The sequence below is a fragment of the Pelobates fuscus genome, chromosome 2, assembly GCF_036172605.1.
Source record: "Pelobates fuscus isolate aPelFus1 chromosome 2, aPelFus1.pri, whole genome shotgun sequence".
In the NCBI taxonomy this organism is placed as follows: domain Eukaryota; kingdom Metazoa; phylum Chordata; class Amphibia; order Anura; family Pelobatidae; genus Pelobates; species Pelobates fuscus.
Genome location: NC_086318.1, coordinates 143,085,565 through 143,112,880, shown reverse-complemented (window position 1 = coordinate 143,112,880; position 27,316 = coordinate 143,085,565). Strand labels below are relative to the sequence as shown.

The window sequence follows — 27,316 nt, the reverse complement described above, 5'->3', positions numbered from 1 at the left end:
CAGGATAAAACTTACAAGGAAAGGTTTAAAGGAACTTAACATGTATAGCTTGGAGGAAAGACGAGACGGGGGGGGGGGGGGGATGATATGACAGAAACCTTTAAATACATAAAGGGAATCAACACAGTAAAGGAGGAGACTATATTTAAAAGAATAAAAACTACTACAACAAGAGGACATAGTCTTAAATTATAGGGACAACGGTTTAAAAATAATATCAGGAAGTATTACTTTACTGAGAGGGTAGTGGATGCATGGAATAGACTTCCAGCTGAAGTGGTAATGGTTAACACAGTAAAGGAGTTTAAGCATGCGTGGGATAGGCATAAGGCTATCCTAACTATAAGATAAGGCCAGGGACTAATGAAAGTATTTAGAAAATTGGGCAGACTAGATGGGCCGAATGGTTCTTATCTGCCGTCACATTCTATGTTTCTATGTTTCTAGGTTAGTGCGTCAAATCCTTGATTGTCACTATACACAATTCTCTAAACCTGATGACATTCTTAACTATTTATTTTATTTTTAGGACATTGCTCGACTATTACAAGAAAGGGAGGAAAAGAGGAGAAAGAATTATTACCCGTCATCACCAACCCGAGATGAAGCTAATCACACAAACCATGAAGGTAAACTATTTTATGTTGTGTTTTTTTTGTTTTTTTTCGCTTTTTTTTCGCTTTTTTTTTTTACTTTTAGCTTGCCAAACAGCTTCTGGTGATGTACAAGGCAGAACATGTAAAGTAAAATGGAAATTATGAAAATTAAAATTAAAAAACATTCATTAGCTAAAGTATTGATTTAAGTTGGAGCAAATACATTATCTTAATATTCCAAAGCTGTTTTTTTTTTTAACTACTTTGTAGAAAGTACATTAGTAGTCGTGGTTATTGTGAGGTGGTATATGACCTTTTTAAAATAACCTCAATAGAAAATTATTTTTATTTATTTATAATATATGACATGTTCACATTTGTTATTTGCACGCAAAGTGGAACATATTTTTTGTATAGGTTAGCTCTTTATATATCAAATGTTTTTTATATTGAGAATTTGTCATCTTGAATGCATAGTATTAAAAAGAACACTTTTTTTTTTCACAACCATTTAATCCGTATAAAAATCAGATATATTGAGGAAGCAGACCTCTCTTACATCAAGCAGAAATAGTCTTTTCACTTCTCATCTGCTAAATATCATGTTAAAAGCATTGCTTTCAATGGTTGCTTTCTTTTTTTTCCAGATTGTATGTGTTTTAAACCTTGCCCAGAAATATGCTTTAATTGCAGTTTTCTTAAAACTCTTTACTGAACTGACATCACATTTTACAAATGAAAGGGTTAAAGACATTAAACTCTTGTTTATTCTAATTCAAGAAGAGTCTCCTCACTGATGCTATGATTCGCCTTTCATCTTAACTGATGACTTTATGTCAAATCAGATTATTCTTATGGCGAGGCATTGGGACAACCAACAATGCTTCTCACGGATTTTGTTTTGAATCACAATTCAAAGTAAATGAGGGAGGAAACCCTCTTCTGTCTTAGGTAGTGCAAAGTATTTTATAAAAAAATACTGATTCCTCTTGAAATAAGCCTGTAGGGACATGCAGAGGTAACCCCTGAATCACTTACTCAAACAACTACTTTAGAGGTTTAGTGTAAGGTGTAGTTAAATGTTAGCACCTACTTCTTTTGAACATCTACGTGTCTTATCTGTTAATTTGTACCAGCGCATGGAAACAGGGAAATGAAGTGCTCAAACAATGTGTAATGTGTGGAGCTATATTTTGGTTTAAAAGTTTCCTGTTGTTTACAAATTGCTAGTAGCAATATTTTCATATGGAAACCCCCTTAATAAAGCACAACATACTGGTTCTCTGAAACATATTTGAGTACATAGCATGTCTAAATTTAATAAACAAAATCTGGTAAGTTCCTGTTTTTTTTTTTTTTTGTTTTTTTATTAAATCAATTTTCAGCTTTATGGGTTAGCAGCAGCAGAGAATGTACACCTGTCATAGAACATACATACATATATATATATATATATATATATATATATATATATATATATAATATGTATATGTATGTATTAAGGCCATTTGGCCTGTAATTGTTGGAGGGGCTTAAGATAATACACTTACCTGACTCCATACTGCTCGAGGTCAGCATCTGAATGAGATCCACTTCCGGTTCATCCAGACGCCATTTTCCAAATACCTTTTCTCCACGAGGTCTTCCACGCTGAGCTGTGTCCAGGAATCCAGCCACAGGCTTTTCCGTCCGACCAGCTTCTTGCTTCTTTCCATCGCCGCGGATAACGTCCAAGTGACTCATTACAACTTCATGAAGGGATAATCCATTTTTGTCTTTCATTCATTTCACTGTACATGCATAGTTCCCATATGGGAACAGCTTGTCACAGCATTTCCCAGGTTAAGCAGCTCATGTATCGGGCTTGAAAAACCCTCAAACGTGACCACTGTTTTTGACCCACTGCCGGTTACACCAGGCTACACGTTTTTCGCATAGTTACAACCTCCCGAACTGGCTCAGCTTGTATTTTGTTCCATACAGCTAATTGCGGTCGGGACATATAACTCACAAACAACAGTTTCTAACTACACTGCCACCTACAGGGCACTCTGCAGATCTCAAGTGCACTTGCATTTTTGCAACACCAGGTTCACTGACCCCTACCGGTTACTAAGACATACAGCAATTCACATAGCAAGTAGTATATCAACATCTGGTATAAGTACGCATATTATTACACAGTAGCAGGCACATCTGCATATACGTAATCAGTAATATAGTTCACAAACACATTTTTCACACAAAACGCTGCTGACACAACAGACTTTTCCCCTAGCAAGGGGACATACAACATACAAGGTGGGGACAGACCATTTTATCACTTGTACATACAGCACTTAATGGGTTAAGATTGATACATATTTAACCATTATGGCTACGATGTTTAAATATTTACATTTCACGGCACTTTACTTTTCACATATACTGCACGTATTAAGATAAGCTTGGTCTATGCCATATTTCCTTATGCCATACGGTTTTATCTATTTAGGCTACAGGTACTACTAAAAAACCTATACGGATTGTAAGGTTCAATACCATACTACCAGGTACGTACACCTGCTCACGTAGTATATCCATATCTTACCTTCCCTGGAATAGTAATAATAGTAATTTATTTTTAATACAGAGCCTAATCATGGATTAGACATACTCATGCAGCAAAGCAGGCACTATCCCACTTAGCACCTGCGTCCAATACTTGTAGGACGTATGACACAGCTTTCACCTTGCTTAAAGATTCTTATTGGAACACGACATATCTCAACCTTTGTCATGACATCTCACCTATGTTTTGCTTCTTTTTGCCATCTTAAACTGGAACTATCTCACAACACCATTAAATTATATTTTGACAGGCATTCAACACCATATGCTAACCCCATGGCCAAAACAACCATAATTCATGTCATCACACCAGACAAAGAATATACTCAGAGGTTTTCAGGATTCCATTCCCCCACGTATCTTTAGAGATTAACAATAGCCAACCAACTTTTCCAATCCTTATCCAACATATTAGATCTACAACCACTTATTCTACTACCAATTTGGCCATTAACGGCCATGTTCACAGCCTTCTACGGCTGTCTCAGGCCAAGAGAATTTACTACCATCACCACTACTCAGACAGATCATTGTCTTCAAGGATCCCACCTACGTAAACACATTGATCACTACCTATAGGCTCTAACACATTACAAACGAGTAAACACGCACCAACAGTAGAGCTAACATATTATCCTAACCACAACACATGGTGTCCAGTTGCGGTCCTAGATTCCTACCTTCAAAATCCTGCCAGGAATTAAGTAATGCATTTAAGGAAATGTCTGGTTCATTGGTGTATATTTGTTGACTGTATTAAATCTTTGATTATTCACTTTTGCCCTCTTTATATACAGGCCTATCGTATCGTCGGTCTCGGCACACCACAACCGACTTGCTCCTTTATACTATCCTACGCTTATACTGGAACCTGACTCCATATATGGCTATTTGCCCCCAACACAAGTATTAAGGCCGCTTGGCCTGTAATTGTGGGAGCGGCTTAAGATAATACACTTACCTATATAAGGGACACCACTTACCTGACTCCATACCGCTCGAGGTCAGCATCTGAATGACCCTCCCACCACTCCACATTCTCAACACTTTTTCCTTTCTTTACATTTACTTTTCTTTTCTTGCTCCTTGGTGGGCCCTCTTTATTTACAGGCCTACCGTAACGTCGGTCTCTGCACACCACAACTGACTTGCTCCTTTACACTATCCTACGCTTATGCTGGAACCTTACTCCATATACGGCTATTTGCCCTTAACACATAAAAAATTAAATAAATATATGTGTGTGTGTGTGTGTGTGTGTGTGTGAATATAGCTTTATAATTACTGGGAATTGACCGTTCTCATTTAAATTAATTGCTGTCTTCAGCAAGTAAAATGTATGATGCTATTGATTCAGGGTAGATTATATAATTTATTTATTTTCTTCCATTTAATTGACTTACTTAATGTATTCATTTGTAAAAGTGTCTTCATTATTTACTTATCTTAACATTTTTGAAGAATTGCTTAAAAATAAAAGAATTCACAAATGAAAGGTCCAGTACTATAGCTCCCTATAATGTAAATTATATACTGACTGACATTCAGGCCAGAATTTAAGAGAAACTACAGTGGCAACAGTCTTCTGGTAAACATGGCCAAAAACATGGGCTGGTGTCATGTACCATGGTCTATGATTCTATGCAGGTGCTGCATGAAGTTAAAGCAATTTTTTAAAGAAGGCATTGTTTTCGTGCTGTACTAGACCTACTCAGCCACAACATTACAAGCGCTGACAGGTGAAGTGAATAACATTTATTATATCATTATTTGGGCAGGTGAAAGATCTGAGTAACTTTAACAAGGGAAAAATCGTGACAACTGGGTCAGAGCATCTCCAAAACGGCAAGTCTTATGGTATGTTTCCAGTATGCAGTGATTAGTACCTACCAAAAGTGTTGCAAGGAAGAACAACCGATGAACCAGCATCAGGGCCATGCATGCCCAAATTCATTGATGCATGTGGAGAGCAAAGGCCAGCCTGTCTGGTCCGATCACAAAGAAGAGCTAATATAGCTCCAATTGTCGAAAAAAATGTAATGCTGGCCATGATGGAAAGGTGTCAGAACACACAGTTTGCTGCATATGGGGGCTGCATAGCCGTAGACCAGTCGGAGTGCCCATGGTAACCCCTGTCCTACTCCTGAAAGCAATTTTTAATTGGGATGTGAGCATCATAACTGGACCATGGAACAACGTAAGAAGGTTGTGTGGTCTGATGAATTATGCTTTCTTTTAAATTAAGTGGATGGCTGGGTAAATGTGTATCGTTTACCTTGGGAAGAGATGGCAACAGGATGCCCTATGGGAAGAAGGCAGGCTGGCAATGGAAGTGCTTGCTCTGGGAAATGTTCTGCTGGGAATCCTTGGATCCTGGCATTCATGTGGATGTTACTTTGACAGGTACCATCTACCTAGAGATTGTTGTAGACCACGTACACCCATTCATGGCAATGGTGTTCACTGATAGCAGTAGCCTCTGTCAACAGGATAATGCACCTGCCACTTTGCCAAAAACATTGTTTAGGAATGGTTTGAGGAACATAGTAACGAGTTCAGTGTTGCCTTGGCCTCCAAATTCCCCAGATATCCATCCAATTGACAATCTGCGGGTTGTACTGGAACAACAAAGCTGATCCAAATCCATCTTGCAGGAGTTTAAAGACCTGCTGATAAGGTCTTGGTGCCAGATACCTCAGGACACGATTTCTCAACACATCAGAGCAATTTTGGCAGCACAAGGGGCACCTACACGATCTTAGGTTTTAATGTTGTGGCTGACCAGTGTTTAATGTAGGTTTTGTGTTGGGTGTTTGGTACTCCTATACACTTAAATAAAGCACATTTCCAAGAGGATAACAATAAATTCAGACTGTTTTAAGAGGACAAAAATAATTTAACAGGAAAATCAAATTACATTATTAATATTTGTATGCAAATTATTTACATTTGACTTCATGCAGTCTGTAGGACATGAATATCGTCCGATACTAGACTTGGAGATTTGTTTCAAAACAAACTGCAGTTCGTACGAATTCGGGCAAATCGGGTGATTGGTTCATTACCTGAACTCTAAGCCAAAGCCTACTCGAATTACAAACTAACTGAACCATGTAATCTTGAACATCTTAGGAGGGGATCAAAGTTCTGAATTCCGCCCATGGAGCCAAAAAAAAAAAAGGTGACTGATGGCTGGTCACTAATGTTAACTTTATCATTAACTTTTTTGCAAATAAATCATTATTCAGAAATATGGCAAATGAGTTGAAGAAATATAAATATATTCACCAGGTGCAAAGGACAGAGCTTTAAACAATGATTGAGGTGTGATTTCTATGTGTTCTCTCTAGTATGTTTTGCATGTTTTCTTTCAAGTTGTATTAAATCTTGACTTACAATAACTACTGATCTAGTGACTGTAGCCACTGCCTGACCTCACCTCTTTCTCAGAGGGTACTTTCTGTGGCTGTCCAATCACAGACTTCGCAATTACTTGGGTACTCGCTATATGAAGTCTTTGCATGGCAGGTGCTCTGTACATTTACCTGCCTCTTGAGTTTAGCTCCATTGAGCTAACCTACCAGGAAGTAACAGGACCAGCTGTCTGATTGAGGCATAACAAGGTTTTTTTTTAAATTAAGTGCCAACTTGTATTGAAATCTGCACATTTAAAACATAAAATAAGAGGACACACTCTTCACTCTTAAAGCACTACAGCAAGTGTTTGAAGTGTTCACTTAAATATATAGATAAGTAAATATAGCTTTATAATTTCTGGGAATTGAGAGTTCCATTGAAATTCATTGCTGTCTTCAGCAAGTAAAATTTATGATGCTATTTATTCAGGGTAGATAATTTAGATCAATAGTCAGGGTTATTTCACCTCCAAAGCAACAATGCGCTTGTTTGGGTTTATCAGAAGAACCTTCATATGACCGTGAATAATTGAGTTTTAAGGCATTTGATTGGGTTTGATCAGATGAAATGTTTCTTCTAAAGTCATCCTACCATCAGCAGTCACATCAATCGAAACAACTAAGAATGTTCAGCAACAGATGACTATGCCAATTTTTTACAGTACCACCAACCCATCTTACATATATGATGGTTTATTTTCTTTCTCCCCACCTTCAATATTTCAATCTGGTACAAGTTAATATGTCCATAACATTGTAGTGTTATGGAGATGTTTTTCCTTGCACTTCTATTCTTGGGGCTTGCAAGTGTTAAGCATGTTGTGGGAAAACCATCCATGGTACACTTATGTATCATTACCTACATCCTGCACAAATGCAACCAGTCTTCTCGCAGTCAAGCCGTGCTTTCCCATGGTGCATCATACAATCTAGATTGCCCAGGAGCTGAAAATAATTGATGGGCTTAATGAGAGAAGCTGAATTTGCTTTTACATTTTGATTGTTGTTTTGGACTATAAATGGTGCATATGATACAATCTGTGGACTCCTTCCTGTGTTAATGTATTGTTGCATATTTGTGTTATAGCTACATATACCAGCCTCCATACACAGTACAGTATTAAGAGTAATAAAATGAATAATAAAAAAAGATGACCGATACACAACTATTAGCATGTCGATGTCATAGCAGCAGCCTATCTTGTACTTGAAATACATGGAAAAACTTGTTAGATTGTATCCCTGCGGTGATGGTAAAACTGTTTTAGTCGTAGTGCCCAATAGTGCATAAAAAGGGTAAAAGAAAATCTCAATTCAGTGTTCTGGGTTCAGTGGTCCTGTTATTTTAACCCTGCAATGTTAATGGGACACTATAGGCACCCAGACCACTTCAGCTCATTGAAGTGGTCTAGTTACAGTGTCCCTATTGCACTTAGTGCTGCAATGTAAAACATTGCAGTTCCAGAAAAGCTGCAATGCTTACATTGCAGCACTAAGTCTGCCTCCAGTGGCTGTCTACCAGACTGACACTAGAGCTTCAAATGCTCTGCTTTAGGACATCCAGTGTCAGATTTTTCCCCATAGGAAAGCACTGATTCATTGATTTAGTGCCTTATATTTTAAGTAAGTAAGGTAAGTTTTTAAACCTTTATTTACTGTGGGGGGGCGGGGGAGGGGGGTGGGGTGGGGGGGGGAGGGGGGGGTTTCGGGAGGGAGGGAGGGAGGGAGGGAGGAGGCAGGCAGAAGGAACTATAGTGCTGAGAATACAGCTTTGTATTCCTGGCATTTACAGTATCCCTTTAAACACACTTCAAGTGGCTGCCTTTCTGACTTCCACTAGAGGTATATTTCCTTCAGCAGGACTGAGCAAAACTCTGTCCTGGAGTCAAATGCTGGCATTTGATAGAAGGAACCTGGCATTTAGCTATGCATGCCTATTTACAATCAAAAGCTTCTCTACATGAAGCATTGGTTCAGAACAGATCGTAGAAGATGTCAGCAGACATGTAGGTCATCAGAGATGTCCTTGCACTGGAAACAAGGTAATTTTCAGTAACTTTTTTGTGTGTAGCAAAAGTGGTGAGGGGTGGACATTAGTGTGCAAATAATGATTATTTTTGGAAGTATAGGTTCTCTTTAATCAGGTCTCCAGGAGTGATGACTACCATTTAGACATGCAGAACTTCACCTTAGAGGCATAGATGAGAGATGCTTTTATTTATTATATATATATATATATATATATATATATATATATATATATATATATATATATATATATATAGTATTACCATTTAATCTACAGTAATAGCAACTTAAATTACTTGTTCCATTTATATAAACTGGAGAGGTCTGTGGCCCTTGTATTCATACAAAATTAAACAAATTGTCTGATATAATTTGCAAGACCCCCTCTAACCATTTTAAGACCTGGGGAGAGCAGAACACTATAAAGCTACTTGGGTACCTGAATACTGGTGGACATTGTAGCACTATGTAGTAGTATTACTATTTACAGGGTTATTCACTTTAGTTAGAATTGCATAACATTTAAAGTGGTTTTCAAATTGATATTTCAAATTGGCAGACCTGGAAACCTTCTTTAAGTCACTTATGTTTCCAGATCATCTACTTTAGGCTTACATTTTAAATGCAGTATAAATTCTCAACAATTCTCACTTTTATTAATTACCATGTGAGTGTTTGGATATCTTGGACTTGTTCCTTATATCGGGGGTGGCAACCTTTGGCATACCAAATGTAGTGGAATACTTCTCCAAAAATATTCTTACAGCCATAATGCTGACAAACAACAAGGGAGATTGTAGTCCACAACAAAAATAAGAAAGTTAACTATTTCTTAACAAGTTAAGTAATAAATAATAATGAATGTAAGTATGTATGTATTTATGTAATATAAGTAATAGCACTTTGCATAGTAACTACATAACATACATGCTATGGAATTTAGAGCACACATACAATCCTACGTTTACTTTTTTCATTTCTGCACCCATTCTCACATTGATTCTGAACCTCTTAAAATAATATCAATAACCAAAGATGAGCAGTTTAGGTGTATGATGCTGAAAAGTATAATCTCCTGCAATGTAAGTATATTTAGATAATTGATCCCACTGATGTTAAATGATCCTGACACTGCTGGAGAACACTTCTTGAAGAATTCACTGTTCTTCATACATGCCAATGATAGGAAGCAATATTTATGTTCTACCCTTCCAGAAGAATGGACTTTTTTCCCAGTAGAATTTGATAGATTGTACTGAAGTTTGTTGTGGTGTCTTTTAATTCCCTGTTTGTGGTGTTCCTTTATTGCTCAGGCCACCGTAAAGGTAGGCACAAGGAATACCGGGCAGAACATGATAGACATCATAGGCATGACAGACCTGAACAAGAAAGAATGGAAAGAAGTAAAAAGAATTCTGAGCACTCTTCGTCCAACATTGAGGTTAGAAGCCGTGGTCGATCAGTGGAATTGAGGCCTAATGGCAAACTAGAGGATGACTATGCAAATCACAGACCTGAAAACCATCACCACAAGTCCTCCAAAAAAACAGAGCGGCCCGAAAGACCACCACCTCCAAAGAATAATAAAAATGAGGATGTGGGTAGTGACAAAACAAATGGAGAACTTTTGGATGAGCACCCGTCCAGAAGAGGCAGGTCTCAAAGCCGTGACTTTCCAAACAAACATGACTCTGGAAGTGAGTTATATCAGGACAGTTCTAGTGTCAGAGATACAAAAAGTTATAATGAAGGTGATTATAAAAATGAGAGACACAGGAGGAGAACACCTTCTCCAAAACACAAGAGACATCCTGGGGATTCAGGTAACAGGTGTGGTGGTGGTGGTGGTGGTGGTGGTGGTAGTAGTGTGAAATCTTTGTGATTTTTGATCAAAATCTTCAAACTGGTGATTATTATTTTTATAATTTTTATTTTATTTTTGTAAAAAAATCATATTCACAAATTTTGAAAATCATCTTCATTCAACAATGTATGTCTTTTTTTATTGTACTGCAAACTCTTGACTGCTTTCTCTGAATTGTAGTGTTCATAAACAAAAATTGTCCTTTTCATTTTATTGGTGTGTGGGCTTTTTGTTTGGTGTCTCATTGTAATGCAGATATTTTGAATCCTTTACTGTAACTGTGGAAGAGGCTCAAAGCTGTATATTTAAAATTGCATTTGTGGAAAAATTACACTGTGACATTCAGTGGATGATAATACCATTGATCTGTTGTAGCAGGGCTAGATAAATATGGTCCTCTTGTGGTCTTTGTGCATACAACACCTATCATCCTTAACCAGTAAGAAATAAAAATGAGTGTTGTATTTAGCCCAACACCATCACTGTTGGTGTTGGCATTAACATCCTATTCTGCTTCAGGTCACAAACTTTCCAAATTCTAGCCTTTATGACAAAATACAGATACACTGAGATATACAGTGTATAAGATATGAAAACAAATCTGTTACCATTTATTTGCCTCTTGCACAGTTAGACATGGGGTAAGACAATTTTGATTTGATATTATCAGAAAGTAGTATTGTTATTTGCAATGCTTTTTATTTTCAACTTCCAGGTCGACAAAGAGGGACTCGTGATGCTCCACAAACCAGACATACATCAGGTCCAAAAACACGGGAAGAGTATGATGCAGAGATTGCCAGGAAACTCCAGGAAAGAGAACTTAAGGTACACTTATTTTGCTGTTTTAGACTGTTGATGACTTGCAATGTTTGTCTTCCCTGCATGCTTAAGTCTTTGGTTGTTTTTATAGGGTACATATAAGTATTCCTTGCTTTGTTTATGCACTATATTGTACTCATGATGTACACATGTGTGGACAAACTAATGAGGAATCACAGCTTCCTCCACATCAGCACCCAACATTTTAAAATAAAGAAAACTGGGTGCTTTTTAAAAGATGTTATCTTCTAAAGGTAGATGTAGTCCTGTAAAAAAGCAGGTATAAAGGGTACAGAACCTGTGAGTTTTTGGCCCTTCAATCTATGCGACTATGACTCTGGTATGATACATGATTACCGACAAGTTTATCTTAGAAATTGTTTTAGTTAGGTATTATACTTGATAATCTATGATTAAAGAAAGGCCCAGTAAAAAAAAAAAAAACTCTGAGGGCATTGTGGGATAAATAAGACCATGACTAAAAACAATTAAAGGGATACTTTAGGCATCAAAACATCTTTAGCTTTGGTGTATATAGATCATGTCCATGCAGCCTGATTGCTCAATTCTTCTAGGAGTTAAATAACTTGTTTCTGTCAAGCAGCCCTAGCCACACCTCTTCTGGCTGTGACTGGCACAGCCTGCGTAAAAAAAAGGTTTCATTTTCAATTCGATGTTAACTTGCTTTAGATGTTTTTATCTTCTGCTCTGTAAATTAAACCAATAATGTATAATATTCTATAGCAAATGATAATGTATATATTAAATCGTAGCAGCCCATACATCACAGGACCAAAATCAAAATAACTCAATCACTTTGCTGAACTGAGCAGGATATCTCTGCTTCAGACCTGAGCAGGGAGCAGTATGAGTTGTACACCACCCCTCTCCTGGAGATCTAGTGCTTTCACTCATAGTCCTAGTCAGAGTCAGAGACGTATTAGGCCTTGGGCGGCATTTTCCATTTTTTGCCGCCCCCAAATGCCCAGGGCAAATGTCTTGTTAGCCTTGCGGCTAACTGACATACTGGGCTGGCGGGCGGCTGGCGAGGGAGCTCTTCCACTGAGCGACCTGCTCAGCTCCCTCGCGCACCACAGAGTGAGGCTGGGAGCCGGAATATGCGGCGCACGAGGGAGCTGAGCAGATCGCTCAGAGGAAGAGCTCCCTCGCCAGCCATCCGCCCAGCAGCCACTGGACCAACAGGGAGAAAGAGAACCCCCCACCAGCATTCCCAAAGGTAAGGAGGCTTTTTTTAAAATAAAAAAAAATGTGTGTGTGTCTGTTAGTGTGTGTGTTTGTCTGCTAGTGTGTGTGTGTGTGTTTGTCTGCTAGTGTGTGTGTGTGTGTTTGTCTGTTAGTGTGTGTGTGTGTGTGTTTGTCTGTTAGTGTGTGTGTGTGTTTGTCTGTTAGTGTGTGTGTGTGTTTGTCTGTTAGTGTGTGTTTGTCTGTTAGTGTGTGTGTGTGTGTTTGTCTGTTAGTGTGTGAGTGTGTGTGTTTCTGTTAGCTAGTGTATGCGTATCTGTCAGTGAATGTGTGTGTGTATTTAGAAGGCTGGGTGGGGGTGGTGTGAGGGGGGTGCCTGAGTTTTGTCCTGCCTAGGCAGCACAAAACAAGGATACACCACTGGTCCTAGTAATGTTCTTTTGAGTCTGGAGACTCCAGGTGAAAGCTTTCAGTTGAAGTCTATATTAGACTTCAAATAATTTTTGATTTGTCAGAATTTTGGGTGATCGGTGGTTCTTCTGCATTCCATAATATCAAAATGTTATATGGATGAACAATGTTGTTTGGTTTAATTTATTGGAGTCTCATCTGTGGTGCAGAATAAAAAGATGGCTGCTGGTTAGGGGACAGACACTAACTGTTGACTTTATTCACAGATCAAGTGAGACGTAACCAATAGATTAGGGGAAGCAGTAAAAAAAAATATATATATTATGTTGTGATGGAATGTTTTGGCCTGGGCTTTTGAATTCCCAGGATCTGATCAACTGACACAATTTTATTATTTTATGAACTAATCAGATTTTTTGCAGTGCACCTGTCTATGTGTTTAGGTTCATTTTACTATGATCATTACTTTTTTTTGACAACATTTGCAGGGTTGTTCGCTAAGATTTCATCACCAGGAAGTGAATTCAAATTTTTAGGCCATTTTTATATTACTTTTTTAAGTCCGCTAGGTTTTCAGTTTGGCAATTTTGGCCTAAAATGTGAAATTAACTTTTTTAACAAATTGGGGCCATTTTGAATTTAACCATAAGAATCCTGCTAAAGCAGTTAAGCCACCTGCTAATCACTGTTAGTGTTAAACTAGAATCATAACGTTGCTTTGTGTTCTTAATCTATCTATCTCAGGGCTTGACAAATCCCAGCACCAGGTCATCTGGGATTTGTTAGCCCATTCACTCAGATTTTGCTGGCCAGGTAAGTGAACATGAAGGCTGATGGCTGGCCTGATGAGGGAACATGGAGGTGGGTGGGTGGGCGGGGTGCTTTCTGGCTGAGTGAGTGGGTGTCCTGAATATAAATGGGTAGCGAAGGAGCTGAAATATGATGGCACTCCAACCCTGGTATCACTAAAGGCAGGGGAGCAGAGCAAGAAGAGCTTGAAGATTTCAGCAGTTACACTGGTCTCCAGTGGCATTAAAAACACCTGCCTAAGATCATGTAGGTCCCCTTTGTGCTGCCAAACATTCTCTGATGCATTGAGGCATGGACTGAATGTGTCCTGTGGTATCTCATACCAAGATATTAGCAGGAAATCATTTAAGTCCTTCAAGTTGGATTTGGATTGGGATCAGATTTTTTTTTCCAGGACATACCACAGTAGCTCAATTGGATTTAGATCATTCCTGGACAATTTTTGCATTGTGGCAGGGTGCATTAACCTGTTGAAAGAGGTCACTGCCATCGGTGAACACCATGGCCATCAAGGGGTGTACGTGGTCTGCAACAATCTCTAGGTAGGTAGTACATGTAAAAGTAACATTCATATGAATTCCAGGACCCAAGGTTTCCCAGCAGATCATTGAAAGATCATAACACTGCCTCTGCCGACCTTCCTTCTTCCCATAATGTATCCTGCTGCCATCTCTTCTTCAGATAAAAAAAAATTAACAAGCACCCAGCCTTCGACCTGCTCTAAAGGAAAACCTGATTAATCAGACCATTGCTCCATGGTCTAATAATGATCATGCCCCCATAGAAGATGCTTTCGGCAGTGGATAGGTGTTATCTTAGGCACTCTGGCTGGTCTGTAGCTATATAGCCAAATATGCAGCAAACTGCAGTGCACTATGTGTTCTGACACCTTTCTATCATGGACAGCATTAGGTTCTTAGCAATTTGAGCTACAGTAGCCCTTCTGTGTGATCGGACCAGAAAGACTAGACTTCCCTCCCCACGTGCCATCAAATAAGCTTCGTGCCCATGACCCTGATACTGGTTTTCCAGTTGTTGCTTGCACCACTTTTTGTAGATACTAATAACTGCATACTGGAAATACCGAAAAAGACTTGCCATTTTGGAGATGCTCTGACCGTCTTGTCCTCACTATTTGGCCTTTGTTAAAGTAACTCAGATCTTTTCGCTTGTCCATGTTTCCTATATCAAACAAATGAAATTCTTCAATCTTATTCACTTAACGTGTGTGTGTGATTTTTATTTTTAAATGATTTCATGCATTCAGCTAGCCCAAAGGTGCAGATTATCCGTCTTTGTATACAAATTGTAACTTTTTTCTTTTTTTTTTTTTTTTATCCCATTAATCATAGGTGAATGTTGTGGATTTAAAAGCAGCACAGATGGCACAAGATGAGGTGAGTTCAGCTTGTATATTTTAATAGATCTAGCCAAACTGGGAATACTAACCATGCAGTGAAATCTTTAAAAAATATTAAAAAGAAGTATTTCTTCCACTGATAGATTTTTTTTTTTTTTTTTTAAAGTAATTTATGTTATACATATGATGCTTTGTAACTGTTTAGGTTACATATTTATTTCAAACACTGTTAAAAATTAAGATATGATTTAGAGGGTAAAAGAAATGTTTGATTCTACAATATTCTACCACAATTCCAAAAGCATTTCTTTGAATATAGAGATGTGGGAGAAGCCCATCTTTTCATTTGTTACTTCTACACTTTCCTTTAAATATTGAAGGAAATAAGTGCTTGTTGTGTGGTTACATCATACCTGGAAAAGCACAATTCGTCATATTTCAGTACAAAAGAAAGACATTATTACAGGGGAAAAAAATATATATTTTTTTTTCACTTAGTCTGCCCACTTCCTTAAAAAAAGCTCCATACTTGCATTTTCTAGTTTCATTTTATACCAAGCATGTTGTTTTTAATTGCTGTTTGTGCCCTCAATGATAGTTCACCTTCTGTATGAGTACAATATTTCAACAGCATGCTAACTAGTGCATAGCTTAATTCTTCTACTATATTATACAATAAATGTAGGGGCATTGCTACCGGCTTTGTTGACAAATGTCTTGGAATAGAATTGCAAGTTTTTATGCAAATACCAAAAGTGTCAAGCTGCCTGCTCTAAAAAGGCATGACTTGCAGCCTGTGTGTCCAGATCCTGCCTGTCCACCATCCTTGGTTGTTTTTTTTAATTTTTTTACCAATATGTGTGCATGCAGTACAGTGATTAAACTCAGGACATTAAGCACATGCCCAGGGTAAATTTTATAAGTGCTCTGCACATATGCGGATCTGAGTGGGGATGGACAAACAGATTGACAGTCACACTTAGTGAATGCCCATCAGGCCGTCATGCCCCATTTTGGGTAGATGAGCGAGCCCACAATTGATGTCACTGGCATGCCCATATGAACCCACTCATTTCGATCATAATTCATAACTCAGACTGTTGGGATGTGTGTTGTATGTATGCTTACATCAAAAAACACCTTGCAAACTAGTTTGTGTGTCTTCACATATTATAACTGATTTGCAGGAAATTGCTCGCTGGCTAATGGAGAAAGAAGAGAAGGCTTACAAAAAATCTAAAGGCCGAGAAAAGATGGACAAAAGAAGACCAGAAGAAAGGGAGGTGAGTGCAATTCACATGTTCATTATATGAAACAAGTTGATTAAATACAGTTTGCATTAATTGAAGGGGGACATTTTAGAATTAAGGGGCAATGTAATTTTATTGCAACTTTTCATCAATGAAAGTTCTCATGTTATTCATGCAGGACTTTCAAACTTCAGTTCTTTAGCAAGTCCTATTCTACTGGGATGAATAAACAATAAATGTCCCTGTGTATTGTTCTGCTTCAATTTATTTAAGTGTTTTATTTTCAAGTGTGCTGAATCTTTAGTATGCTTAATATATAACTTGAAAATCTTCTCATTGCTCATAAAAGACTTTGTGCTAACTTTGAAGCAGTTGTTTAAAGAAGAAAACAACACTTTTTACATTTTTTTTAATAAGCTATTCAGGTAGCTGTTCTAGACATTTCTTCTTTGTTGGCTCTCAACTAATCCAATAGCTCCAGTCTATCCATAGGTATGTGCAGCATATTACAAAAGGGTGCGCACCCAGAGAAAATTACCATCTAAACATTACTGCAAAAAATACAATAAAATAAAAATACAATAGATTTGCTTTATCTTTAGTGATACCAGATATACAGGACTTTTCTTTAAAAACATAAAAACCTGCCCAAACTCATGAAAAAGTGTCTTAGTTTAACATGTTTGGATTTGCATTACAAATGCTCGCAATCTATTTAAAAAATACTTTTTAAATGATTTCTCTACAGAAGTCCCCAATAAAGGGACTCTGCACTGCCCAAATAAAACCAAATAATAAAAAATAAAAAATGCTATTGCATAGATATATCCCAACAAAAATATGTTTGTATTTAATTCTGCATTTTTGCATCGGGGGTATAGCTAAAAACACATTGTAAAAGCTACAGATTTCTTGTCTACCCTAACACCACCCAGACTTTCTGTGGTTGTCAAATCACAGACTCCTAAAAGTAGCTCAATGTGAAATCTTTGCAAAGCAGGTGTTCAGAGCAGTTGTCTGCGTCTTGAGATTAGCTCAACTTAGCTAAACTTCCAGGAAGTAACAGGACTGGTTGTCTAATTGACAACCGTGTGGGATGTAACTAGTTTGTTTACAGAAGTGCCAATTTCTATTGAAACGTGTACTTTTTGTAAAATGAAAAACGAGGACAAAGTCTTCACACATAAAGCTAAAGTGTATTAGGTGTGTGGAGTGTTCCTTTTAAAGTCTGTGGGAGAATTTGTGAAGATAAATCAATTGAAAAGTTTTATAGCCGGTTGTGATAATTTGAAATGCTCATCCAAACTAATTAAATCAAGACCCAAGTAAGGTCAGTGAGGGCAAACTTATGTTTATTAAGATGTGCCAGGGAATACCTGGCACACCATTGAATCTGTTGATGTATAGTTGTGCCATGGGAAATCCTTATAAATGCTGTAAATATATATGTTAAAGTTGCAATAAAACAACAATTAAATATGGGTAGTTGTTTGGGTCTAACACATAGGGAGTGGATATTCGAGCCAGAGTTAGGAACAAACTAAACTAGCTGGGGAATCCAGTACTTGGTCATGATCCAAAGGTAAAAATCTGTATTGTAGTAGATTTCACTGTTTTGTATGAGTGAAACTGCTCAATATGAAGGAAAGAAGTGTGAGTAAGGCTTTAATGAACTTTCCCTTTTCTTGATATGCAGCCACTTTAATTTTTTTATGTAAATTATGTGTTTGTCCTACTTGCTATATCCTAAATATTGTGATAACATTATATCTATTTCTTTAGCCACGTTCGCATGAGCATACCCGTCCAGGAACAAGGGAACCTGAAGAACCGCACCGATCGAGAAGTGATAAACCATACAGGTACACACACACAATCCCTCTGATTGATAAGCATGGAATTTATAAAAGTGGATTTGTTTGTAAAAAGAGACCACACTTTTACAATTACTAAATTAAGGCTGCCATAACAGTGAACATTTTATAAAGGCTGTAAGGGGTGGGATGTGAGAGAGATTTAGACCGGAAGGGATACACAAGTAGGGGAGAGATGAGGAGGAAGACACTGTGATTTTAAAACCCAAATGTTAAAGGGATACTATAGTACCAGGAATACAAAGCTGTATCCCGGGCACTACAGCTCCCTCTAACTACCCCGTTCTTTGTCCCCCCTCCTCCCCTCCCCCTGTGAATAAAGGGTTAAAACCTCTTCTTTACTTACCTTATTCCAGACATCACAGCCCACCTCCTCAGATGGTGCTTGATGAGGGGGCGCTAATGTGCATGCGTGCTGCATGTATTAGACCTCCCTGTAGGAAAGCATTGAATAAAAAAATATGTCGCTGGATGTCCTCATGCCTAGAGTAAGGACATCCAGCAGCATAACCAGACCAAATGTCTGTTTGGATGCAGGAAGCGCCTCCAATGGCTCTCTGGGAGACATCCATTGAGGGCAGACTTAGAGATACAATGTAAACAAAAAGGACACTGCACCTAGACCACTTCAATAAGCTGAAGTGGTCTGAGTACCTATAGTGTCCCTTTAAATAGGTTGGGAAAGAGTGAGGAAGACAATGATGGGAATACAATTAGTGGGAAGTTGTGGGTCAATGAGTGGAGGCAAGATAGGAAGAGACACAAATTGAGCGATAAGAAGGAGGCATGAGTAAGGGGTAAAAAGTGAGCACTATGTGAGTAATGATGGAAAGTGGGTCCACGATGAGGAGAGATGCACAGGTGAGGGGTTGGTTAGAGGCGGATTTAGTTAAGATATATTGGATTGGATGATGGGACAGAAATAGAGGAATGTTAGGGAATTTGGAAGGACAAAAATATATTCAGAATTACACACATCTGAATTCACACACTAAACCTAATTCAGTTGCATTCACACATAGGTATCCCAGGTAAGAGCACCTATGTCAGGTGGCCCTAAAATGTGTAATGGCAGTCTGCCAACCAGAAAGGATTTTACAAAATCAAATGTGAAATATTGCAAAGATCACTGATGCTGTTTTTGTTTTCCCTGTTTATATCCTGAATATATTTATTGATTCAGTAGTGCTATATTTTTTGTCTTGTTTTCTTTGTTGATTGCCAGGCCTCTTCCTCCTTCTCCAGATGAAGATGGTGAAGGTGATTATGACCGGGATTACATAAATCGTAATCAGCACTGTTCTCCAAGATCCAATCCTAAATCACAATCTTCTCATAAAAGTACCGGTAAGTATGGACATTATTTTAGAATATTCTTTCTTCAACCGAAAGTAAATGTTTTGGCAAATTTTCCTTTGATCTTGTATGTGTAAATGGATCACTATGATACAGTACTAGCCTTCAGATAATAAGTTTGAGAAGAAATTGAAAAGGAAGCGCTACACAGTGCAGTGTTTATGTGCTTTTTATGCTGTATTTAATTGCCACCCAAACTGTCCCACTTTAGCATACGAGACTAAGCAGTACCAGCCTCTCTTTTTAATATATATATTTTTCCGTAGTAGTTTTTATGGATATAATATGTACTGTATATAAATGGGGAAATGGAGACATATATAAGCAATGGAGATATGTATCTGACAAATTGTATGTGTATATGGAGATAAGCCAATAGAGACAGCAAGAAGATAGTGGAAACTGACAATAATACAAATAGACATTCTTTATAAACTGTGATTGATTGCATGAATCCTAAATCGTATTGCATTTTTTACTGCAGAATTTATTTTCAAGTATATATTTGGTTTAACCCTTGCTAACAATTCTTGAAGGACTTTTTTAGTGTTTTAATCTGATACTTTTCAGATAACACACAATGGTGGTGCTGTCATTCTTTTTTTCTTTTTTATCTAGATATATATTTTTCACACTTGTGGGGGCAATGTTTTGTCATATCTGTTGTATTTACACATATTCGATTTTGATTATCTAATATTATTATTTTTCTGATTATTTAACTGGAGTCATAGGTGGGCAGGCAAGTGGGACAGCAGGCAAGAATTGTGCAGGGCAATCTAATATTTTTACGTTTGCTTTTTTATATATAATATTTTATTATCATAAATTAAAATAATTATTTTAGAAATTAAAATGTTAAGTTTTTTCACATAATAATTGAAAAGATGATCTAAAAATATTAAATAGAGGTGTGGGTCTGCATTTTAATGTGACTTTACATCATATAATGGGTAATTTTTTTTTTTTTTTATTGCTTTTTTACAGGTTCTTATTACAGACCATGAAAATGGATGCCAAATTGCCAGTGATGTTCACAAGCTTGTAGAGAGTTACGAAAATATGTCCCATGTTCCAGTTATCTTTGGGAAAAAAATTATCAAGAAACTTCTTTTATTTCCCATCCCGTCTGTCTTCATCTTCCGAAGTAACCTTAAAATGTGACAAATCTTGTGCAACATTATCTGGTTTTGTGCAGCTAATCATGTTAATCTTGTACAAACATGAGTGTATAGAAATTTGTTCGAAAGTATATCAAAAATACTATTTTTTTTTTTCGGTTTCTGCAAGCAGAATGAAGGGCCAGTTGTGAAAATAACAATTGTTCTTTATTTGTTGGCGGGTACTCTTACATGAGTGTATTTTCTGCCTAATATACATGCTCGCAGTGTTTAATACTTACGGATTAATAAAAAACTGGAAATGATCTATGAAATATTAGGGGAGAAAAAAATACACCATTATGTGGTCTTAGAGTTGATTGGTAAAGGTATATTTGCTCTATATTGCTTCCATCGCTTCAATCAGATGTACATATTAATGGTTATTTACAAAAAGAAATTGAGTGTTGTACTTTTGAAAATGGGGCAGTCCCAAAGAAAACCAGTGACTGCTCCACTTTTAAAACTCACAACTGCTTTATATAAATAAGCAACCATCATTCCACCAATTGAATGTGGCATGCAATTAGATATTTCCAGTATATATTGTACTGACTGAATACAGCCATTGAGATATATTCGATCTAGAAAACTCAATAGTTATTCAGTTGTATTCCGTTGGTTTTGAACAGGCAACGACTGTGTTACATTTAACTGTCAAATCTCAGTTCATGACCGTAAGGAAATCTCATTCATATATCCTCAGGAAACTGCTGCAAAATGGACAATGCAGTGTCACGTTCATCATGAGTGATAATTCCTCAAATGCCTATATCTAGTATTACCAGTAAACTGCACAATGTTTGCGAAAGTATATGAAAAGTGCCATTTAAAAATGTTTTTATATATTTACTTTTGTTTGCTTATTGATTGAATGGTCAGATTTTTGTTTTTGTTGGTTTTTAAAAGATAGCTGTAGATTACCATGTTTTCTTGTTTGTTTGTTTTTTCTTTTATATTTATTGTTACAATTAGATTAGACAAGCTGACCTTTATTAAACTAACATGTTAAACAGAGTTGGATGCCAGAAAAAGTGGACAACTGACTGCAATACCCATACATACCCCTGGGCCTTTTAGAAGGTTAAACTTGGCTATTTTTTTAGGATTTTTAATAACTGCAATTTATTTTATTTTTAAAATGCTGCAACATTTCCATACGGAGACGATTTACTTACCTTTTCTGCTAGGTTACTTTTTGATGAGAACAGGCGATCTCCGGATCGCTTCACCCGTAGAATTTAATAATTCTGACTTTCTATAATGCAATGTGTAGTTCGTAAGGCCATCCAGTCTAGTAGTGACCAATAAATGCTTCAGGGTTTGCTGTCTGTGACTACAGTAAAGCTCATGCCTCCCAAAGTAAATGGAAAAATCCATTTACTAATTTTCCACTAGAAGATTCTTACTATTTAAATATAATTTTTTTTTGTATTTACAGAAAATATTCCAAATATTTCATTAATGATTTTTTTTAATCTATGGTTTCATTCTTTGTGGGAGAGCAATGTTGTGTTTCCCCCTTTCCTGGTATTTTATGACCCAAGTTCAGTTCTTAATCTGGAAATAGGTCACAATTCATCTGATGCTTGCTGCACAAGTTATGCATTTATTATAGCTTACTATATGTGTAGAGGGCTACAGTATATGTTGACACATTTTAAATAATACATTGGATAAAAAAAAAATATATATATATATATATATATATATATATATATATATATATATATATATATATATATATATATATATATATATATATATATATATAAAGAAGTACAACTTCTGTAGGGAGTGATCTCAGGGCAAAAAAAAGCTTCGGAATAGAACTGGTTATTCACTAAATCAGAAATTTTCGATAATTGCCAAAGGAACTGCACATTTTATGGCAAAGTTGCTAAACTGGGATATCTGGAAAGTGGTTCTTGTTTTCAGTTCAGCTGTTTTGCCTTAAAATGTGTAATTCATTCAACGATTCTGCGCAATTCCTAATTTAGTAAATAACTCCAAACATTGCCGGTTGTGTTATATTTCCAGAATTCTCTGTTACAGTAAAGTACAACAGAGAGCAGCCTAGATATTGTAGTTTAGAAGCTTTGTGTGATTTCCCTTTTCATATTGAACCTTGGCAAAGTTTTGAATGGATAATTTTGTAATTCATTTACATTGGTTACAGCAATAGGTTTCATTAGAGGGCTGGTGTGATTTAAACTTGGCTTCCATGCTGTGTGAATTCTGGAAGATTTCATCTGCCAAATGTAGGTCTTTCTTTATTTTTAACTACACCATGTAGGTAGCAGCTTGGGAATGAGTACACATTTTCAAATGACTGGTTTTTATTCAAGCTCATTCACCATCTGTACATATGATTGCACCGACATTATACTATTGTGCCAAGTTTTTTACATAGCATTGACTTTTTATCTTGTAGTTATTGTCCAGAGAATGGTTTTATTCAAAAAGCATATTTACCTTTTTTTTTTTTTTTTTTTTTTATCTCAGACGGGACCCTTCTGGAGGATAGCAGAGCTCAGATGACCACACATATTGCATATCTTGTCTGTTTGCTACACTGCATATACACACATGCCATGTGCAATGCAAGACAATGTGTACTTTAAGTAGCAAACAAAGTGTCACTTTCTCCATTTTTGTTCTAACACAGCAGGCTTACAAATACAAAGTTACAGCCATCTATTTGCATGTAAATGTATTCAAGGCTATAGTTGTTGAAATAAACCTCTTTTTTCAAGGACATAATAATAAATGAAGAATTGATCAGTGAGAATTATAATCTTCATTATGGGAAAGCTTTGCGTGTTAAAACTGTAAAGCTAAATCACCTTTCTCAGGGTAAAACCTAACAAACTATTTAGAGAAAGCGAAAGGCAATTAAATAGTCAAGACCCTGGTTTTATGTGCAGGATTGTGCTTTTCATTATGTAATCCTTGCGGATAAATCTTATTCTATCACTCTGTATTCTGTTGGGGGAAACCTAATTCGTTGATGAGAAGGGTGGCAAATCAATGGAATTGTTTTTGGATCCCCTCAAGAGAAATGGTTGTCTAGTGAGAGCTCAGTGTAAAAAAGAATGAAATGCTTCACTGCCTAACGCAAAGAGAACATAAATCAGAAATGCTTATAATTTCTCAATCAATGCAGCACATGAAAGAAAATTGCATTTTTATTTTTTTTTAAACATTTATTTATTAGTCACCCAACGCAGAGACCCAGTAATGATTTATTTATTAGTCATATAATGCCGAGATCCAATAATCATTTGTCTAAAAGATACAGAAACCATTGTACGGGTTCAGATATTTTGCTGTCGGGTAAGAGGGGTTTCGTGCCAAAACTGCACAACATGTTAAATAGCACAGTTTTACTAAACCGTATAAGGACTAATGTGGGTAACTTTGTTAATCAGCAGCAGTGTAGTTGTCTGCATTTAAAGACAATCCTTGTTCATGGCCTATTGTGATTTTAAGCTGTATGCAGTATGTGTTTATATAAAATGGTGTACATACACTGGTAAAATGAAACAAAAAAAGTGTCATATTTCTTCCCTTGTTTTATAAAGAGAAACTATATTTTATATTTAATTTAGCAGTGCCTCTAGCTTCAAATAAAACCGCTATAAAATGAATCTATTTTTCTCCTTATCTGACAAAATTGGCTTCCAAAATAAGCCTCCCATATTCTGGCAAAAGCAGAGTGCATCTTAGGAATTGTGTGTAGGTATGTTTGCATGCCTTGAATGTATTTCATGCCCTCTATTACCGACACAGAAAATTGGAGGGGGTAAATTTAATTTATAATAGTTTTTATGCATAGGGTTATTCCGTTATCTTGTACTGATGGAGAAGCTAGCAACAGCAAATGCCTTCCAATAAGCACTCGAAGTTAATTCAACTCCTCTGAATTATCATTCAGTGTCAGATTTGCATAGAATGCCCATAACCTGATCTATGTCCTCTAATTGTGTGTGTGTGTGTGTTTGTGTTTATATAGCACATTTTTTGGTTGTTGTCCATTATTTGCATAATTACTTTTGGTATGATAACAGCCCATTGCTGTTGAAAATGCTTTAAATTTAATATTTTATAGTTAGCAGGGTTATTCACTAAATACAGAATATTATCAAATTAGGCCTTGATTTAATATTGTTGGATACACATTTCAAATGATTTACAACAGTGGTTCCCAACCCAGTCCTCAAGTACCCCCGAACAATCCAAGATTTATGGATTATCCAGAGAGAAAAAAAAAAAACCCTTTAGACACAACAGGGTAATCCCTAAATCCTGGACTGGTAGAGGGTACGTGAGGACTGTGTTGGGAACCCCTGATTTAGAGGATTATTCATTATAGTGAGAATTCAAAGTGAATTTCACATTTAATTCTGGAGAGCCGTGTTGTGTTTGTATATTTTAATCTTAAATTTAAAAGTCACTTTGAAATCACTTTTAATTCTCACTTTAGTGAATAACCCTGTAAATGTTTTTGGAAATATTTTTCAAATATTTCGTTTTAATATTATAATACAAATGTATCACATTTTAAAATATGACAATATTTTTCAAAATATTAAACCATTTTAAATGTTTATCTTAAAATATTTGAAAATAGTATCTAAAAATATTAAATTGGGGCATAAATCAGAATTTCAAAATATCTGTTTTTGGTAATATTACCCAACTCCATTCTATTCACAGTTTGGCTATCAATAACAAATTTTTGCCATTCAGATATAATGTGCTTATACATTTATTTTTATTTTTAACTTGAATGTGTATTCTACTCGTTTTGATGAATCTAAAAAAAGTCTTGGACACAAGTACACATTGAATCACTCTTCTATTTGTTCCTTTCTTAATCACAGTTAAACTTTGTTTTATCGTGATCATTTTGATAGGACTTACCATGTTCATGCAAAATTCATCATATGCATGTGGTATTAATTTGGTTCAAACCCTTTCATACATTCTTTACATTTTGCTTTAGCTTTATGTAGACACCTTGTATATTACAATTATTCTTGCTCATTGTGGCAGTGTAAGAATTTTTATACCTTCTGTAATTTTTTTTTTTTTTTTTTTTTTTCGAATGACATTCAGACAATGCTGGCTTTGCTTTAAAATATTTACTGAGTTTTATTAAGGGAGGAGTACTGAGTTTGTTGAGTTGTCCAGCAGGAAGCTGGAATATTAAAAGACACACTCCTGGGTGGATTACCTCAAATCTCTAAGTTTTATATAGATATAATGAATAACAAAATGCAATATAAATAGTTTTTAATATCCTTCTATTACAGCAAATCCCCAGCATCCTCTGCTTCTAGTGTGATATCCTTTGCAATCAGTTTGAAATCTATACAGCAGTGCACATGTGGATAAAATAAATGTATTAAAATGCAAGTTAAAGGAAAAACTATAGTGCCAGGAAAACAACGTCCACAGGCCCCCTCTCCCTTTGTTGTGCAGAAGGGAATAAAAACCCCTTCTGTCACTTACCATATTTAAGCGCTGATATTCCTCAGCGCTGGTTTGGGCTCTGCCATGCTCGCATTAGGACTTACCCCATAGGAAAGAATTATATAATGCTTTCCTATAGAGTTTTGGGTGACGCTGGACGTCCGAACATAGATTTGAGGGATTCCCTGCTCTGGTGCATAAATACATTTTTTTTTTTTTTTTTTTTTTACTTTTTAGCAGACTGGGGGACTGCCTGACAGCTCAGACAGTTTCCATGCTGGCAGCTCCTAGAGTCCTATTGCAGCGATCATGGTGATCACATGGGCCCTGGAGGGCCGGGGTGGCCGGAGCTGCTGCAGAGGGACCATGAGCGCCGTGGATCGCCAATACAGGGAAGTCCAGGGCTCCTATTTGCCATGGACATACTAGGTACATCTGTGGTCCTTAACCGTTGTTTGTCAGACGTACCTAGTACGTCCACGGTCGTTAAACGGGATATATATATATATATTTAAAACATTTTATTCTAAGTGTATTATGATATAAATGTGTATATATATTAATATCAAACAGTTAGAATAAAATTACAAATATGTAAATAATGTTACAATTCTTGTTTATTTATTTTTAATTTTTTTTTTTTTTTACTTTTTTACCTTTTTGTACTTTTTCCCCAGCAGGGGGACTGCCTGTCAGTTCAGGCAGTCCCCATGCTGGCAGAACTGTGGACACCTATTGCGGCCATGTGACTGCTCTTTTATAGCGATCACATTTCTCCTGGGGGTCCTAAATTGGAGTGGGGGGACTGTCTGGGCTGTAATACCCATAGAGCGGCGGGAAGCGAGATCGCTTCCAGCGCTCAAATTTACAGCGGATGTATGAGCTACGTCCGCGGTCCTTAAGGTCTGTATTTTGTCGGACGTACCTCATATGTCCACGGTCCTTAAGGGGTTAATTAGTGGTAAACTGTTGTAAATGAGAGGTCAACTTAAAGGTTCCAGTTCAGAAATTAATGTAATCTTGCTGTACAGTGGAACCTCGGAACTAGAATGCAATCCATTCCAGAAAGCTGTTCATG

The 27,316-nt window shown here is 36.7% G+C and overlaps 1 protein-coding gene across 1 annotated transcript in view; it reads left to right on the top strand.

The window, feature by feature from the left end:
- CCDC50 (coiled-coil domain containing 50) overlaps window positions 1-22,185 on the top strand; it is a 79,491-nt gene extending 57,306 nt beyond the window's left edge. Inside the window, exons 5-12 of the mRNA XM_063441076.1 lie at window positions 530-629; window positions 9,964-10,488; window positions 11,242-11,342; window positions 15,113-15,157; window positions 16,308-16,403; window positions 18,153-18,232; window positions 19,470-19,585; window positions 20,588-22,185. Coding sequence (XP_063297146.1) covers window positions 530-629; window positions 9,964-10,488; window positions 11,242-11,342; window positions 15,113-15,157; window positions 16,308-16,403; window positions 18,153-18,232; window positions 19,470-19,585; window positions 20,588-20,607 — 1,083 coding nt within the window. The 3' untranslated portion in view covers window positions 20,608-22,185. The remainder of the gene's footprint in view (window positions 1-529; window positions 630-9,963; window positions 10,489-11,241; window positions 11,343-15,112; window positions 15,158-16,307; window positions 16,404-18,152; window positions 18,233-19,469; window positions 19,586-20,587) is intronic.
- The last annotated feature ends 5,131 nt before the right edge of the window (window positions 22,186-27,316 follow it).